The sequence below is a fragment of the Phaenicophaeus curvirostris genome, chromosome 1, assembly GCF_032191515.1.
Source record: "Phaenicophaeus curvirostris isolate KB17595 chromosome 1, BPBGC_Pcur_1.0, whole genome shotgun sequence".
Classification (NCBI taxonomy): domain Eukaryota; kingdom Metazoa; phylum Chordata; class Aves; order Cuculiformes; family Cuculidae; genus Phaenicophaeus; species Phaenicophaeus curvirostris.
Genome location: NC_091392.1, coordinates 157,487,291 through 157,500,234, shown reverse-complemented (window position 1 = coordinate 157,500,234; position 12,944 = coordinate 157,487,291). Strand labels below are relative to the sequence as shown.

Sequence of the window (12,944 nt, the reverse complement as noted above, 5' to 3'; positions counted from 1 at the left end):
ATATCAGCTTCTATAAAGTACCTATTAAGTTTCTGGTCAATTCAGCAACGATGTCACAGACTTTCTTCCTCATAGTGGACTGTGTTTCCAACTGAATAATCATCAGTAATCCACTTTTGATAGAGGTCTGATCATCAGGTGAAAGAGCTGGATAAACTTCTTCAAAAGCAGAAGACAAAAGACGCCGTAGAAGAACAGCTGCCATTTGTCTAGCCTATTGAATAAGAAAATATGTATGTTAAAGTGTTTTGATATCGTAAGAATGCTCTTATGAGGAAAGGCTGATATCATGCTTGCAAAGAATCAGTTTTCACTATGTAGACTCATTTGGTGAATGGAATACCTCTCAAATAACAGATGACAATTACAACAGCATTTAAAAACATAGTAAAGAAACATCAGCTTACAACCATGTTTCTTAACAATTACAGCTCTTCAAGAAATAATCATGAAATGCAGAGGGATTAGATTTTTTTGCTAGAGCTGAACCTTGAACTACCTTGTGGCAAGTTAAGGACTTAGCTGCATCACCAAATATGCCTTCTTTCCAACTTAAAATGGCTCACAGAGATAACTATAATCCAGACAGGTTTTTTTGGATGAACAAGTGACTATAATGGGACAACTCTGTCAGACAACCTGCAAAACCTCCTTCTCATTCTCAAACAAATAAATTTCACACAAAAGATTAAGGAAACTGGAGTTACATTTTGGCAAATAAACTCTGAACAAAAAAAAAAACCAAAAACCAAAACAAAACCAAAAAAACCAAACCCCAAAAAACCCCACCCCACAACCCAAAAAAGCTTTCAGCCTTTAGCAAACCTATGATGAAAAGCCTATCCTTAAACTTGAATTTGAGCATAGGAACCTCAATACCACATATTACAGTCTACTAAAGCTTCCTGCTTGCATACGGCAATTCTACAAGAGCATCATTTCCATATCTGTATTTATGCAGAATTATACAAGAACCAGAAGGAAAAAAAAAGGCTGAAAAATTAAAAATTATTAGAGCAAAACATGCAGTAATGGCAGAAAGACACGATGTACTCTGAATAACTTTGTAAGTAGTATGTTAACTAACCAGTGTTTCTAGAACAACAAACAGCAATTAAATAACACCTCCCAAAGTGATGAAGCACATGCAACAAAACCTTACACTTTAAAACCTCACCAAAAATAATCCAATGTAACATGGCCTCAATTTTGTTCCCAAGATATTCTTATTCAATGCGTACTTGAATGAAAAGTAGTTTCACTTATAATAGTCTTTGGAATTAATAGATGTTCAATGACCAGCAGAACTAACGGAGTTGGATTTCCAAAAGATCTCTCAACTATATCTTTGTCGGAGACAATGGAACTGAAGGCAGCCTCAGCAAGTTTGCTTACATCACCAAGCTGTGTGGCACAGCTGACATGCTGGAGGGAAGGGATGCCATCCAGAGGGACCTTTACAGACTTGAGAGGTGAACCTCATGAAGTTCAAGGATGCGAAGTGCAAAGTCCTGCACCTGGGTAAGGGCAGAGAATGGATTGAGAGCAGCCCCAAAGAGGAGGATTTGAAGGTGCTAGTGGGTGAGAAGCTCAACATGAGCCAGCAATGTGCGCCTGCAGCCCAGAAAGCCAACTGTATCCTGGGCTGCATCAAAAGAAGCATGGCCAGCCAGCCAAGGGAAGTGATTCTGCTCTTCTACTCTCTCTCATGAGACTCCACCCAGAGTACTGGATCTTCTCTGGAGTCCTCAGCACAGGAAGGATCTGTTAGAGAAAGTCCAGAGGGTCACGAAGATGATCAAAGAGCTGGAGCACATCTGCTATAAGGACAGGCTGGGAAAGCTGGGGTTGTTCTGCCTGGAAAGAGAAGGCTCCAGGAAGAACTTACAGCAACCTTCCAGTTCTTAAGGGGAGGCCTATGGCAAAGCTGGGGAGAGGCTCTGTATCAGAGAGTATAGTGACAGGATGAGGGGTAACAGACCTATGCTGAAAGAGGGGATATTTACATTAGACATTAGGAAGAAATGTTTTACTCTGAGGGTGGTGGGGAACTAGAACAGGTTGCCCAGAGAAGCTGTGGATGCCACATCCCTGGAAGCATTCAAGGCCAGGCTGGATGAGGCTTTGAGCAACCTGATCCAGTGGAAAGTGTCCCTGCCCATGGCAGGTTGTTTGGAACTGGATGATCTTTGAGGTCCCTTCCAATCCAAACCATTCTATGATTCTATAAGGTGACCGTACTAGGTGTCCAGATTCCCTGCATTCTCTATAGCTGGTAGAGCAGCATAACCTATAGGTAAGAAATACAAACTTCTGCAAAGCCTCAGCTTCTAACATATCCTGTAAAAATCAGGTATTGCTAGAACACTATACAAGATACTATTCCTGTTAAGTTCCACAGTTTCCAGGCTTGCTGTGCCTTCTTCCAGTCTACTCAGCAAAGTGCACACCAAGTGTCTTTATACTAGCAGACAGGAAGGACTAGATTTGGACCATACTTTGGATCATTTCTTGTACCTTCCTCCTCCTCAACAGCTCCAGTGTCAACAAAAGTCACCACATATGCAGGATTTTTAATCTTCCCCAGCAGTTCTAAGGAAGACAGCAAGTGATTGAAGAGGGTCACAGTACCCATTGTGTGCTGTAGTCTCATGATAAGCCAAGGTTCTTTAGCAACAGGCCTTATTGTGGAAAACGTGAGTTAGGAAGGAGGAAGATTCTTCCCCTGCTGCCTCTGGGAATCCACTAAGAAGGTGTCAAAAAACTTTAATGGTACTACAATATAACAGTACCATTCCTTCTCCTGTCCCTAGAAGCACCAACATTGTGAAAGACTAACTTTCTCCTCTTAGTGTGGTGAACTTATATAGGAGAAGCCTCAACTGAGGAACAAGTTTTCTGGGACTAAACAAGACACAAACTCTGACTCAACATCTTCCCATACTCATTGTGTTTCTGTGCACACTCTGACGTCTGATAATGCCTGAACTCATTATATTCATTCCTTTCCTTAAGTAATAATACGTGGCCAGATACGGACTAGAGCTTGTTTTCTTAAAGAATGTAGCCTCAAAGAATTTCTACCTCTGAAGAACTTAATTTAAAATACTAGAAGACTAACAAACAAAGCCAAGAATGACAAAGGAGCAATTGACTTGTAATAATAAATGGTATATTTTCCTCAACAAATATCCATGTATAGGTGAAAATTACCACAGTGATTTGAATTATGAAGAATGTGACTGGATTAAAAGCAGCTCTTGGGAGTGTTTATTCTGCTTTATGGAAGAAAGTGTGTATTTTCCACACACACCAGAGGCTCTTTTAATTGAAGAATTACAAGATATGTATCCAAACAAGCATTTCTATTCCTGCAACTTAGCAGCTATTGCTTCTAATGAGAATGGGAACAACGTAAAGCATACATCCCCAAAGAAGAACTTCGATTTATCAATGAAGCATAAAACCCCAGAATTTTCTCCTAGCGTTGAATTCTTCTAGATATCTAAATTGCCAAAGTGCTCACATACAATTGGAACATCAAAGCTATTTAAAAAATAGCCATAATACTCAAGTTTCGATATACCACTTCTTATTGATAGAATTTACAGTGCTTTAAAAATGTTCTAGAATTTTACAGATAATAGAATCAAGGCACAAGAAAAAAGAACAACCAACCTGCTGAGCACGGTAGCAGAAAAACTATGAAGAGAAATCTGGGATACCATGTTCTTCACTGGCATTCAAACTGACAGGTAATACTACACATTTGGTAAATACTGATCATCTCGTGCATCACAGGCACAGCAATTTTTACTTCGTTTTACTGTTCCTTTTAAATCCCCAAGGAGGAAAACATGCATGGATGGAAGCAATCAATATCTAGGACAAAGTCCAAAGACGGACTTGCAAAACCTCATTTGGGTATCAGCCCTATAGAGAATTCAGAGCATGCAGTGCTAACTCAAAAGGAAAACTACGGTGCATCAGGAGTCCTTCCCCTCCAGACGCTGAGCAGGCAGCTGTTCCCAGCAATAGTTTTTAGACTAAAAAATGCAACCCCTTCATGTGACAATACAGAGAGGAAAGGGAAAGGTCAGAGCCCTGCAAGAGGGCTGCGAGTACCACAGAATCAGTTTTATACAGCATTTATTATTATAATTCACAGGGCTCTAAATTAGCCAACTGTAAATTAGGACACAACTGAAAACTGCCAATCTAGAGTTACCCAGGAAGAAAACAAATGCAGGAGAAAATGCAGAACTTCTGTTCTTCTCAAAGATTTAGGTGGTAAATCAAAACTGCAAAGGAATTAGCCTGTAACACTCAAGTCACATCCTGAGACTAAAAATCATCAAATAAACTGTGAATATATACCACCTTTCTGATAAATCCTTTAGAATGTGCTTGCATAGGAAGAAGCAGAGTACTAGCTTCATAACAGTGAGAAGACACTCAGGAACTTGGGGATCTGGGTTCAAGCCCCTCCTCAGACTGAGGTGTACAAAAATCGCATATCACCTGGCACTTCTAACTTCTAAGTCTTCTAACTGCTAAGTCAGATGTTTCCCTCCACTTCTGTGACAAGTGTTCCTCTTCTGTCAGGGAAGTATGAAGTGAGAACAGAGGGAAAAGGTGATTATCTCCACAGTTTAGGCATTCGGTTAGGAACAAACTTGTCATTCATTTAGTTTTTAGGAGAATTATTTCTCATCTGTCTTAATGGGTTTTTTCCCCATGTCAAACACATTTAATCCTGGGAGCAGAATCTGAATCCGTTTCTCCATTTAAATGCCAAAATTACTAGGTTACAGAGTCAGGATTCCCCCATCTGCTGTACAAATATTCCTATGATTCTTGTATTCTCTACAACACAGCAGCCTAGCTCCTGCAAACAGGATGGAGTATTTTTTTTAACCTTATTTTCCTGGGAGGGGGAAATGCAATACAGAGGCTTCAGAGTGAAGAGAGACCTGAACTCAGCTTTCCTATAGCCTGGGCAAGGGATCTCTAAAGTTCTTACGCTTCTTCCAGCAGCCTGTGTTCAGTGGTGCCGGTACATTCAGTGTGCTCAGAGGACACATACAAGGCCCAAAGCCCTGTCCACTGGTGACATACGAACTATTCTGCCCGACGTTTCGATTGACGTAAAACACATGCAGACACAAAATGCCTAGTTGCTGATACCAGCACCATACTGGACATGCACAGAATGCTTCCCTGCATCTTTATATGCAATGTTTAGATCAAGCATGAGGATGACTTCACTTGAGGCTAATTACGCTACCAGTATTTGGATTTACAGGGAAGAGAGGTTGTTCGCAGGTTTTAATAATGAGGATTTTTTGAGTCTAACACCTAATGCCCACTGAAATCACAAGCCAACATTTAAATCTTTCTTTGATTTATCCATTGGTAGACTTAAAAGTCAAGTTATTGTACAAATGTTAACCTCTGATGCCTTTGGTAAGAGTAATTTTGACAGGCGACAAGTTTCTTTGCACTTGAGAAAGTTGGAAGCCAACTCATTGGCAAGATTTTAAACAAGTTTTAGACAGGGCTAGTTCCTTAGCTGATGTAAAGGGAATAAAATCAGTAAACAGATGGAGCAAGGATTTATTAATACAAGCGTGACTTCGCAGTCATCAACTCAGACTTATCAAATGTATTCAAAACAGAGGCATGTGCAATGCAGCTCTGACTCCCAGGGCATAATATTGTCTGATTATTCTGATTATTATCTATGATATGACAGCAGGACACAGACCTGTTGGAGCAAGTCCAGACGTGGGCCACAAAGATGATGAAAGGACTGGAGCATTCCTCCTATGAAGACAAGGCTAAGAGTGGGGCTTGCTCAGCCCAGAGAAGAGAAGGCTGTGGGAAGACCTTATAGCAGCATTCCAGTACCTAAAGGGGGCCCAGAGGAAAGCAGGAAAGAGGCTCTTTAACAGGAAGTGGAGTGATAGGATGAGGAGCAATGGCTTTAAACTGAAAGAAGGGAGATTTTAGAGAAGACATAAGGAAGAAATTCTTTGCCATGAAGGTGCTGAGGCACTGGAACAGGTTGCCCAGAAAAGGTGTGGATGCCCCATTCCTGGAGGTGTTCAAGACCAGGTTGGATGGGATTTTGAGCAGCCTGGTCTGGTGAAAGGTGTTCCTGCTTATGGGAGGAGGGTCCCTTCCAACTCAAATTATTATATGATTCTGATGATAAAGGGGCAGCAGCAAATTTAAATACAGGAGATACTGCTTCACAGCCTTCTATCATTTGAAACATCTCAGAGGGGTAGGATGGAAAAGCACACAGCTCTTAAGCAATCATTTGCCAGTGTAACACTGAATGATTCTGTCAGAAGAACACTGCTTTGTAGGTAGATAAGCATCAGTACTAGAAAGTTGATACTTACCGAGCACAAATAGCATCTACTTCTAAACTGAATACAATCTACCAGAAGAGATCATTATCCAGAGAGAAACAGCACACTTATAACCTCCTTATAATATTGTTCAGAAATTCTACACGCTACATGCTTCCGCTGTTCAGTAAAACTCTAGATTGAAAAAAGGAGTCAAACAGTTTTACTTTTAAGTGACTCTGAAGTTTGTAGTATGTTAAAAGCTTAGTAGTTCTTCATTTTTCATATCTAAGTGAATAATAGTTTTACTGGTAAGAGCTGTACCTGACTGATAAAGCGTGTGAGCCTTTACAAAATCAAGGAATAACTAAAAGACACACTTCCTGTATGCTCCCTGAAAATCTTACATAGAGCTTAAACTGCTCTTCATTCATTTTATCACACTGCTACATGATTTAATGAGCCTATCATCCCCAAACAGGACAAAACTCAAAAGCTGTCTGAAATAAATATGCAGAACAACTGCTACCTTATATTCCCTCCAATCCTGACTTGAGAAGCACAAGAAGTTACAGGTAAGTTTAACACATTTATACGCTGGATCCCAAAAAGGAAAGCATTTCTCATCTGTAATTTTAAGAAATAAAATTTAACAGTCATAGATACACATTCTAAGGAAAGAACTAATTCATTAAGCAACACACAGAGCCAGACAAAAAAAAATGTAATCTAAGCAGTTACTTATGAAAGTGTACCTCTGAAACTTAACACAAAGAAGTCTCAGCTAGTGAACCTGACTTGCAACAAACTACAGGAGTGATCCCTCTATATAATTGTTCAGTAAATTAAGACTACTCAGTTAAAGCCCAACTTGCTTATTTATACTGAAGTGATGAACATGGATTTCTTCCCCTGAAAATCTGCAGAATTCAAAGATTATTGAGACATACCTCCTCAGCAGCAGCTGTATTCCTGATTGCTTGTAGGAGGAACGTGATCTTAGACTGACCTGGAATATTTTCATAGGTCTCCTGCACAAAAAAAAAAGGATGTGGCTTATTGTAAACAATTACTAGCAAGCATGTGTTCAGTATTAATGTGAATTGACTTTCCTTTTAAAATAACTCCAGTATCCACCCAGTTAATAGAAAATACAAAAAAAAAAAAAAACTACCAAACCAAAAATTTCTGACCTATTTTAAAATCTTGAGTAAAGCCTTTGTTACCTAATAAGTCATTCCATACTGCAGTGATCTATGCATGCGTTACTGGCCACTTAAGAGATGAGTTAAGTAATACAACATAAATTAAACACATATCCTCCCAGAAAAACAACATATACAGAGTACACATCCTCCTGTGATTCCATCAGAGCTTCTATCAGATCAAAGGATTAAGAGCTTTGGAAGCCTGAGACTGAACGATGATCAACAGGTTAATAACCACTGATAAATATATACTTCAAAAACGTGTTCTTTTTTTTTTTTGGAACCTTTTTAATGACATTTACAATGTTGTGTGACAGTCGCACATCTCATTTTGAATAAGAACTTTTCATTTTAAGCTCCTGCCTAAATTTCAGAAAGAGACTATTTAGCACCCCCCTTAGGGAAACCCTCTTAATAAAATGGAAAGTTTAATAAGAAGTTTGTTCCCATTGTCTTACACACTTCTGATGGGGAGTTCATTCACTATGGCTTTTTAAATTAGATTCTTGCTTAGAAGCTGGAGTCAGCATAGAACCAATTAACTTTTGCTATCCAAAACCTGGAATATGTGAGTATTTAAAAACTATAAACGCTTGTTTCTAACATATTAAACCTACATAGATAAGAGATGCGGAATTACAAGCTGGAGACAAACCTCTTAAAACACTTGGAAAGAGTTCTATACTTACTACCTCTGAAAAAGTTAATTTTTGTGGACATCATTTTGAAGATAAATTACTCAGCCCTTTCCAAATATTCACTATCCCATCCTGAACTCAAGGAACAAGCCTACTGCACAAAGCCCAAGTTCATTTCAATCTGTTTCCTGCCTGCCTGCTTAGCATTCTTACCCTTGCAGCAGCTCTTTCTAATACTCCAGCAAATTTACGTGCATTGACCATACACCTGCTGTTTTCAATGAAGTAGTTTCCCATCACATATTTAATATTAGACATAATCTTCCTCCACTTTCCATACCTTTTTCCTAGTAGGCCCCATTCACAGAGCTGATTCCTACTTCATACTCTCTCTAGTTGCTAATATACACTCACAGTCAATGAGAATCAATCCCTAGTGAATCCCTGCATTTAATCTAATCATTTCATGGAGACTGCAAAATTAAATGAGGTTTAGGGTCAGAACAGAAAAGCTTCTCAGATTAACCATTTCCATGAGTGTATCTATTTCTCTTGCACTATTATCTACAAATACAAAGACAAATTCAGAACCATGCCCCTGTGCTGGAAGGGGACTACTTTGCTGGCTACGCCCTAACTATGTACCCGGATCCTGCTACATGTTCACTGTATTCTTGCAGTTCACAATTAGCTCCCCAGCTACCTTATCCAGAGCTAAAAAGTTTCTCACACAGCATGACTAACTTTCAGAATACATGCAAGGAAATGTCTATTACGTACTTAGTACTTGTGTTTTTCAAATCTGAGAAATATATTCCTAAAAAGAGCGTAAAATCATCAAGACAGTAAATGAAAGTTTCTCCATTAGAAGGTGGACACACAAATAAGAGAAAGACAGGCCTTTATAATCATCAGATGACACTGCAGTAAGTTTTAATGGGAGATAAAATGAATGAACCAGGTTTCAGCAAACTGGTCAGAAAAAGTCATGAGCGTGCTAGCACATACATAGATCCATACACATAAATACTTAAAATAGAAACACGTTTTAGATGATTCGACTTCCCTTCCTCCTCTTCTGGTTTTTTAAAGCTTTCTCTGCACCCCATCCAAACAGGGTATAACTCTACATCTCCATCAAGTCTAGTCTTTAGCATAAGACTAATTTCAATGACCAGACCTATCAGAAGTAATCCATGTCTATCTCCTTCAGTTCCCTTTCTAGCCATTCCTCACACTCACTCATTTTCACTAGACACAAATGGAAACCTGCAATTCAATTCACCTGCAGTTATTTCAATCCTTATAGTATTTAATACCACCCCCAACAGTAAGTACACCTTAAAAAACTGACTGGACTATGCAGACGTTAAAGATCAAATGTGAGTCCTATACGATTTTAATAAGCAGATCTTCTAAAGGCTATGCAATACTTTCATTCAAAGAAATCTTACTTCAAGAAAGACAATTTGTAAAGAAAAAAGGGTCCATCTACCTACTCTGTAGAGAAACAGACTTGTTTTTCTAGGTGCAAGATCATTAAACTGCCATGAAGAAGACTGAGCTAGGTTCTTCACAGCTGTACATGGTGGATGAGAGAGAACAGGTGTAATTTGAAAAAAGGACATTCAGACCTCTTTGCTCTAATGAGGACAATCAAGCAGGAGCGGGTTGCTCTGAGAGCCTGTGCAGTCTCCATTCTTGGAGGTTTTCAAGTCTCAATAGGACCAAGCCCCAAGTGACCTGGTCTGACCTGATAGCTGACACTGCTTTGAACGCTAGATTGCACTACAGACCTCACGAGGACCCCTCCACTCTGACCCCTCCACTCTAAACCATAAGAATAACTGCACTAACCCTTTCAAATATGCAGAAATCAATGCCAGATTCAGTGCAGTTAAATAAGTAAAAATTAGACTACCTGCTCGTATTTGTATATGAAACTACAGACTTGGAAAGCTTGGTAATCTATCATGACAATTACGGCTTCTTATTCTGACTGACCATAGTGCATATGTATCTATGAAGACTAAAAACCTCCAACTTGGCTCCAAGCAAGTTTCTGACAGAAGTTTTAAACTGCTTTTCCAAGAACGTTTTGTTTCATAGGCATTATGACACAGTTGTCCAATAAATCTGCTTTGTTACAGTTTTATTAAAGGTCAAAAAGTTGTGACAAATGTTCTTATGTTACATTCAAGCAGTTGAGAAAGAAATTCAGCACCCAGGGAAAGGCCCTCCATTCTAATGTGGGACTAATTGTCTCAGCTTCTTCAGGAAGCATTTGAGGTAATCAATACTGAACAGAACTTTGCTAGCTTTCTAAAAATGTACGTCTTCCCTCCTTCTCACTTCCAAATTGTATTTTAGGAATTTTCACTATGGCATCAGGAACAATAATACTTTTTATTCTGCACCAAACAATGTGCTGAACTCTGCTGACCGCTGAAGTGATGAGAGCGATAAAAGACTCGACGCAGCCATGCAGTGGGAATTCATGCTAAACCTAGACGCTAGTATTTAATTCAATGGAAGAGATTCCCCACTAGGCTTGACAATGGAGTCTTAAGCATGACAGAGAGAAAGAATTAACGTGGCTTAACCATCACAAAGAATTTTAGCTGAAATCACACATCTGAAAAGTTTTTGCTGATAACAGAGAAACTCAGCATATTGAAAACGCTTCTTGTAGTGAAATATTTCTTAGCTGACGAAACACTTGAATACACGGCCCATCCCGAAGTTAAAAACCAAACTACTGCGTGGAGAAAGAGGAGGTCCGTGGCGGGAGGAAGGGGGGGTGGTGGTGTCCTCAGCCCTGCCCCACCGCGGGCGGCAGCGCCGGGGCACCGACCCTCGGCGAGGGTCGCTCCGGGGAGCGGAGGCACCGGCCCAGGTTGCCCGGACAAGTCGTGGCCGCCCCATCCCTGGAGGCGTTCAAAGCCAGCCGGGACGGGGCTCAGAACTACCGGATCTAGTGGAAGGCGTCCCTGCCCGCGGCAGGGGGGCTGGAACTGAGAAAAGCGGCCGCAGGCGCAGCCACCTCCGGGCGCCTCGACCGCGCCCTCCGAGCCCCGCACCCACCGAGGGCGCCCACCCGCCCTGACCTCGTTCGGTCCCCGAGCCTCGGGGGGCAGGGATCGGCCCCAGCGCCCCCCGCCTGCCCTGCCCTCCCCTCCCAGCGGAGCCGCGCTCAGTCACGCCGGCCACCTCGGGCGGAGCCAGCCCAGGGCCCGTATCGCCACGGGCACCGGGGAGAAGCAGCAGCCCCCACGGGGGGAGGTGAAATCAGGAGCCTCCACGGACTGGGGGCTTGGAAACAGGAAGCCCCACGGGCTGGAGGGGATGGGAGCAGGAGCCGCAACGGGTTGGGGGGCAGTGGGAGCAGGAGTCCCCACGGGTTGGGGGGCAGTGGGAGCAGGAGTCCCCACGGGTTGGGGGTGGGAGGGCATTGGAGGAAGCCCCATGGGTGAGGGGTGGTAGCGGTGGAAGCCCCCATGGGTTAAGGAGAGGGGAGGGGGGTGAGGGTGGAAACCCCCAACGGTTAAGGCTTAGGGGGGTAAGGATGGAAGCCCCCACGAGTTAAAGGGGGGGGGGTGAGGATAGAAGTCCCCACAGGTTAAGGCGGGGGTGTGTGTGAGGATGGAAGCCCCCACAGGTTAAAGGGAGAGGGGGGGTGTGAGGATAGAAGCCCCCACGGGTTAAAGGGAGAGGGGGGGTGAGGGTGGAAGCCCCCACAGGTTAAAGGGGGGGGTGAGGGTGAACGCCCCCCCAGATTAAAGCAGGGAGGGGGTGAAGATGGAAGCCCCCATGAGTTAAGGGGCGGGGTTAGAAGAAGTCCCCACTGGTTGAGGGGAGAAGAAAGCCCCCCCGGAGGGGGCGATGGTGGTAGAAGCTGAAGCCTCCTCGGAGGGGAGAATGTGGGAAGCAGAAGCCCCCCCGGGAGCTCCACAGCTGGCGGGAGGGGCCGAGCGGTGCCGGACACGCGGGGCTGCCGCGGGGCGGGGGGGGGCGATCCGCGACCCACGCCAACCGCCCTCGGCCGGAGCCCCCGCCAGCGCCCGCCGCGCGCCCCCCGGCACCGGCACAAACCGCCGCAACCGCCCGGCTGCCCCGCGACACGGCGAGGGCCGATCGCGGCGGGGCCGGGCCCGGTGCCGCCCCGGGCACAGACGGTGCCGCCGCGCACACGTGGGGCTCGGCCGGCGCCCTCCCCCGCTGCCCGGCCCGCGAGCGCTGACAGGACCGGGCCCCCGCGGCGCGGGGCCCGTTACCTCGGCCTGCTTGCGAACCGCGTTGTCTGGGCTGAGCAGGTTGCCCAGCAGAAGGTAGAACTGCTCCTGCTCCACCGCCGCCGCCGCCGCCATTGCTGCGAAAGGGAAAAGACAGGGCGGGAGGGAGGGAGGGAAGGAGGCGGGAGCGGGGCAGCGCCGGCCTCGCCGCCGGCCGCGCGGGGGGGAACGGGCGGGGCCTCCCGCGCGAGCCGCGCTTTCGGGCTCTCCCATTGGCTGAGGCGCTCGCGGCCTCGCTCCTCATTGGCCCGCCCGCCTTGGTGACGTCACGGCGTCTCGCGGCGAGGGGGAGAACGAGACTGAAGAAGCGTCCCCGAATGGGAGGGGGCGGGGGGGGGAGTTGAGAGTGGGGGGGTTCGTCTCCTTTCGTGTCACTGGTGCGCCCGCGGGCCGGGGGCGGGGCAACGCCGCGAGGGGCGCCTCTGATTGGCCGGCGGCTGCAGCGGC

At 44.3% G+C, this 12,944-nt stretch overlaps 1 protein-coding gene across 1 annotated transcript in view; it reads right to left on the bottom strand.

The window, feature by feature from the left end:
• IPO5 (importin 5) overlaps positions 1 to 12,667 on the bottom strand; it is a 45,666-nt gene extending 32,999 nt beyond the window's left edge. The window contains exons 1-3 of the mRNA XM_069878892.1: positions 12,480 to 12,667; positions 7,310 to 7,390; positions 22 to 214 (exon numbers count right to left, since the gene is read on the bottom strand). Coding sequence (XP_069734993.1) covers positions 22 to 214; positions 7,310 to 7,390; positions 12,480 to 12,572 — 367 coding nt within the window. The 5' untranslated portion in view covers positions 12,573 to 12,667. The remainder of the gene's footprint in view (positions 1 to 21; positions 215 to 7,309; positions 7,391 to 12,479) is intronic.
• Positions 12,668 to 12,944: the final 277 nt, after the last annotated feature.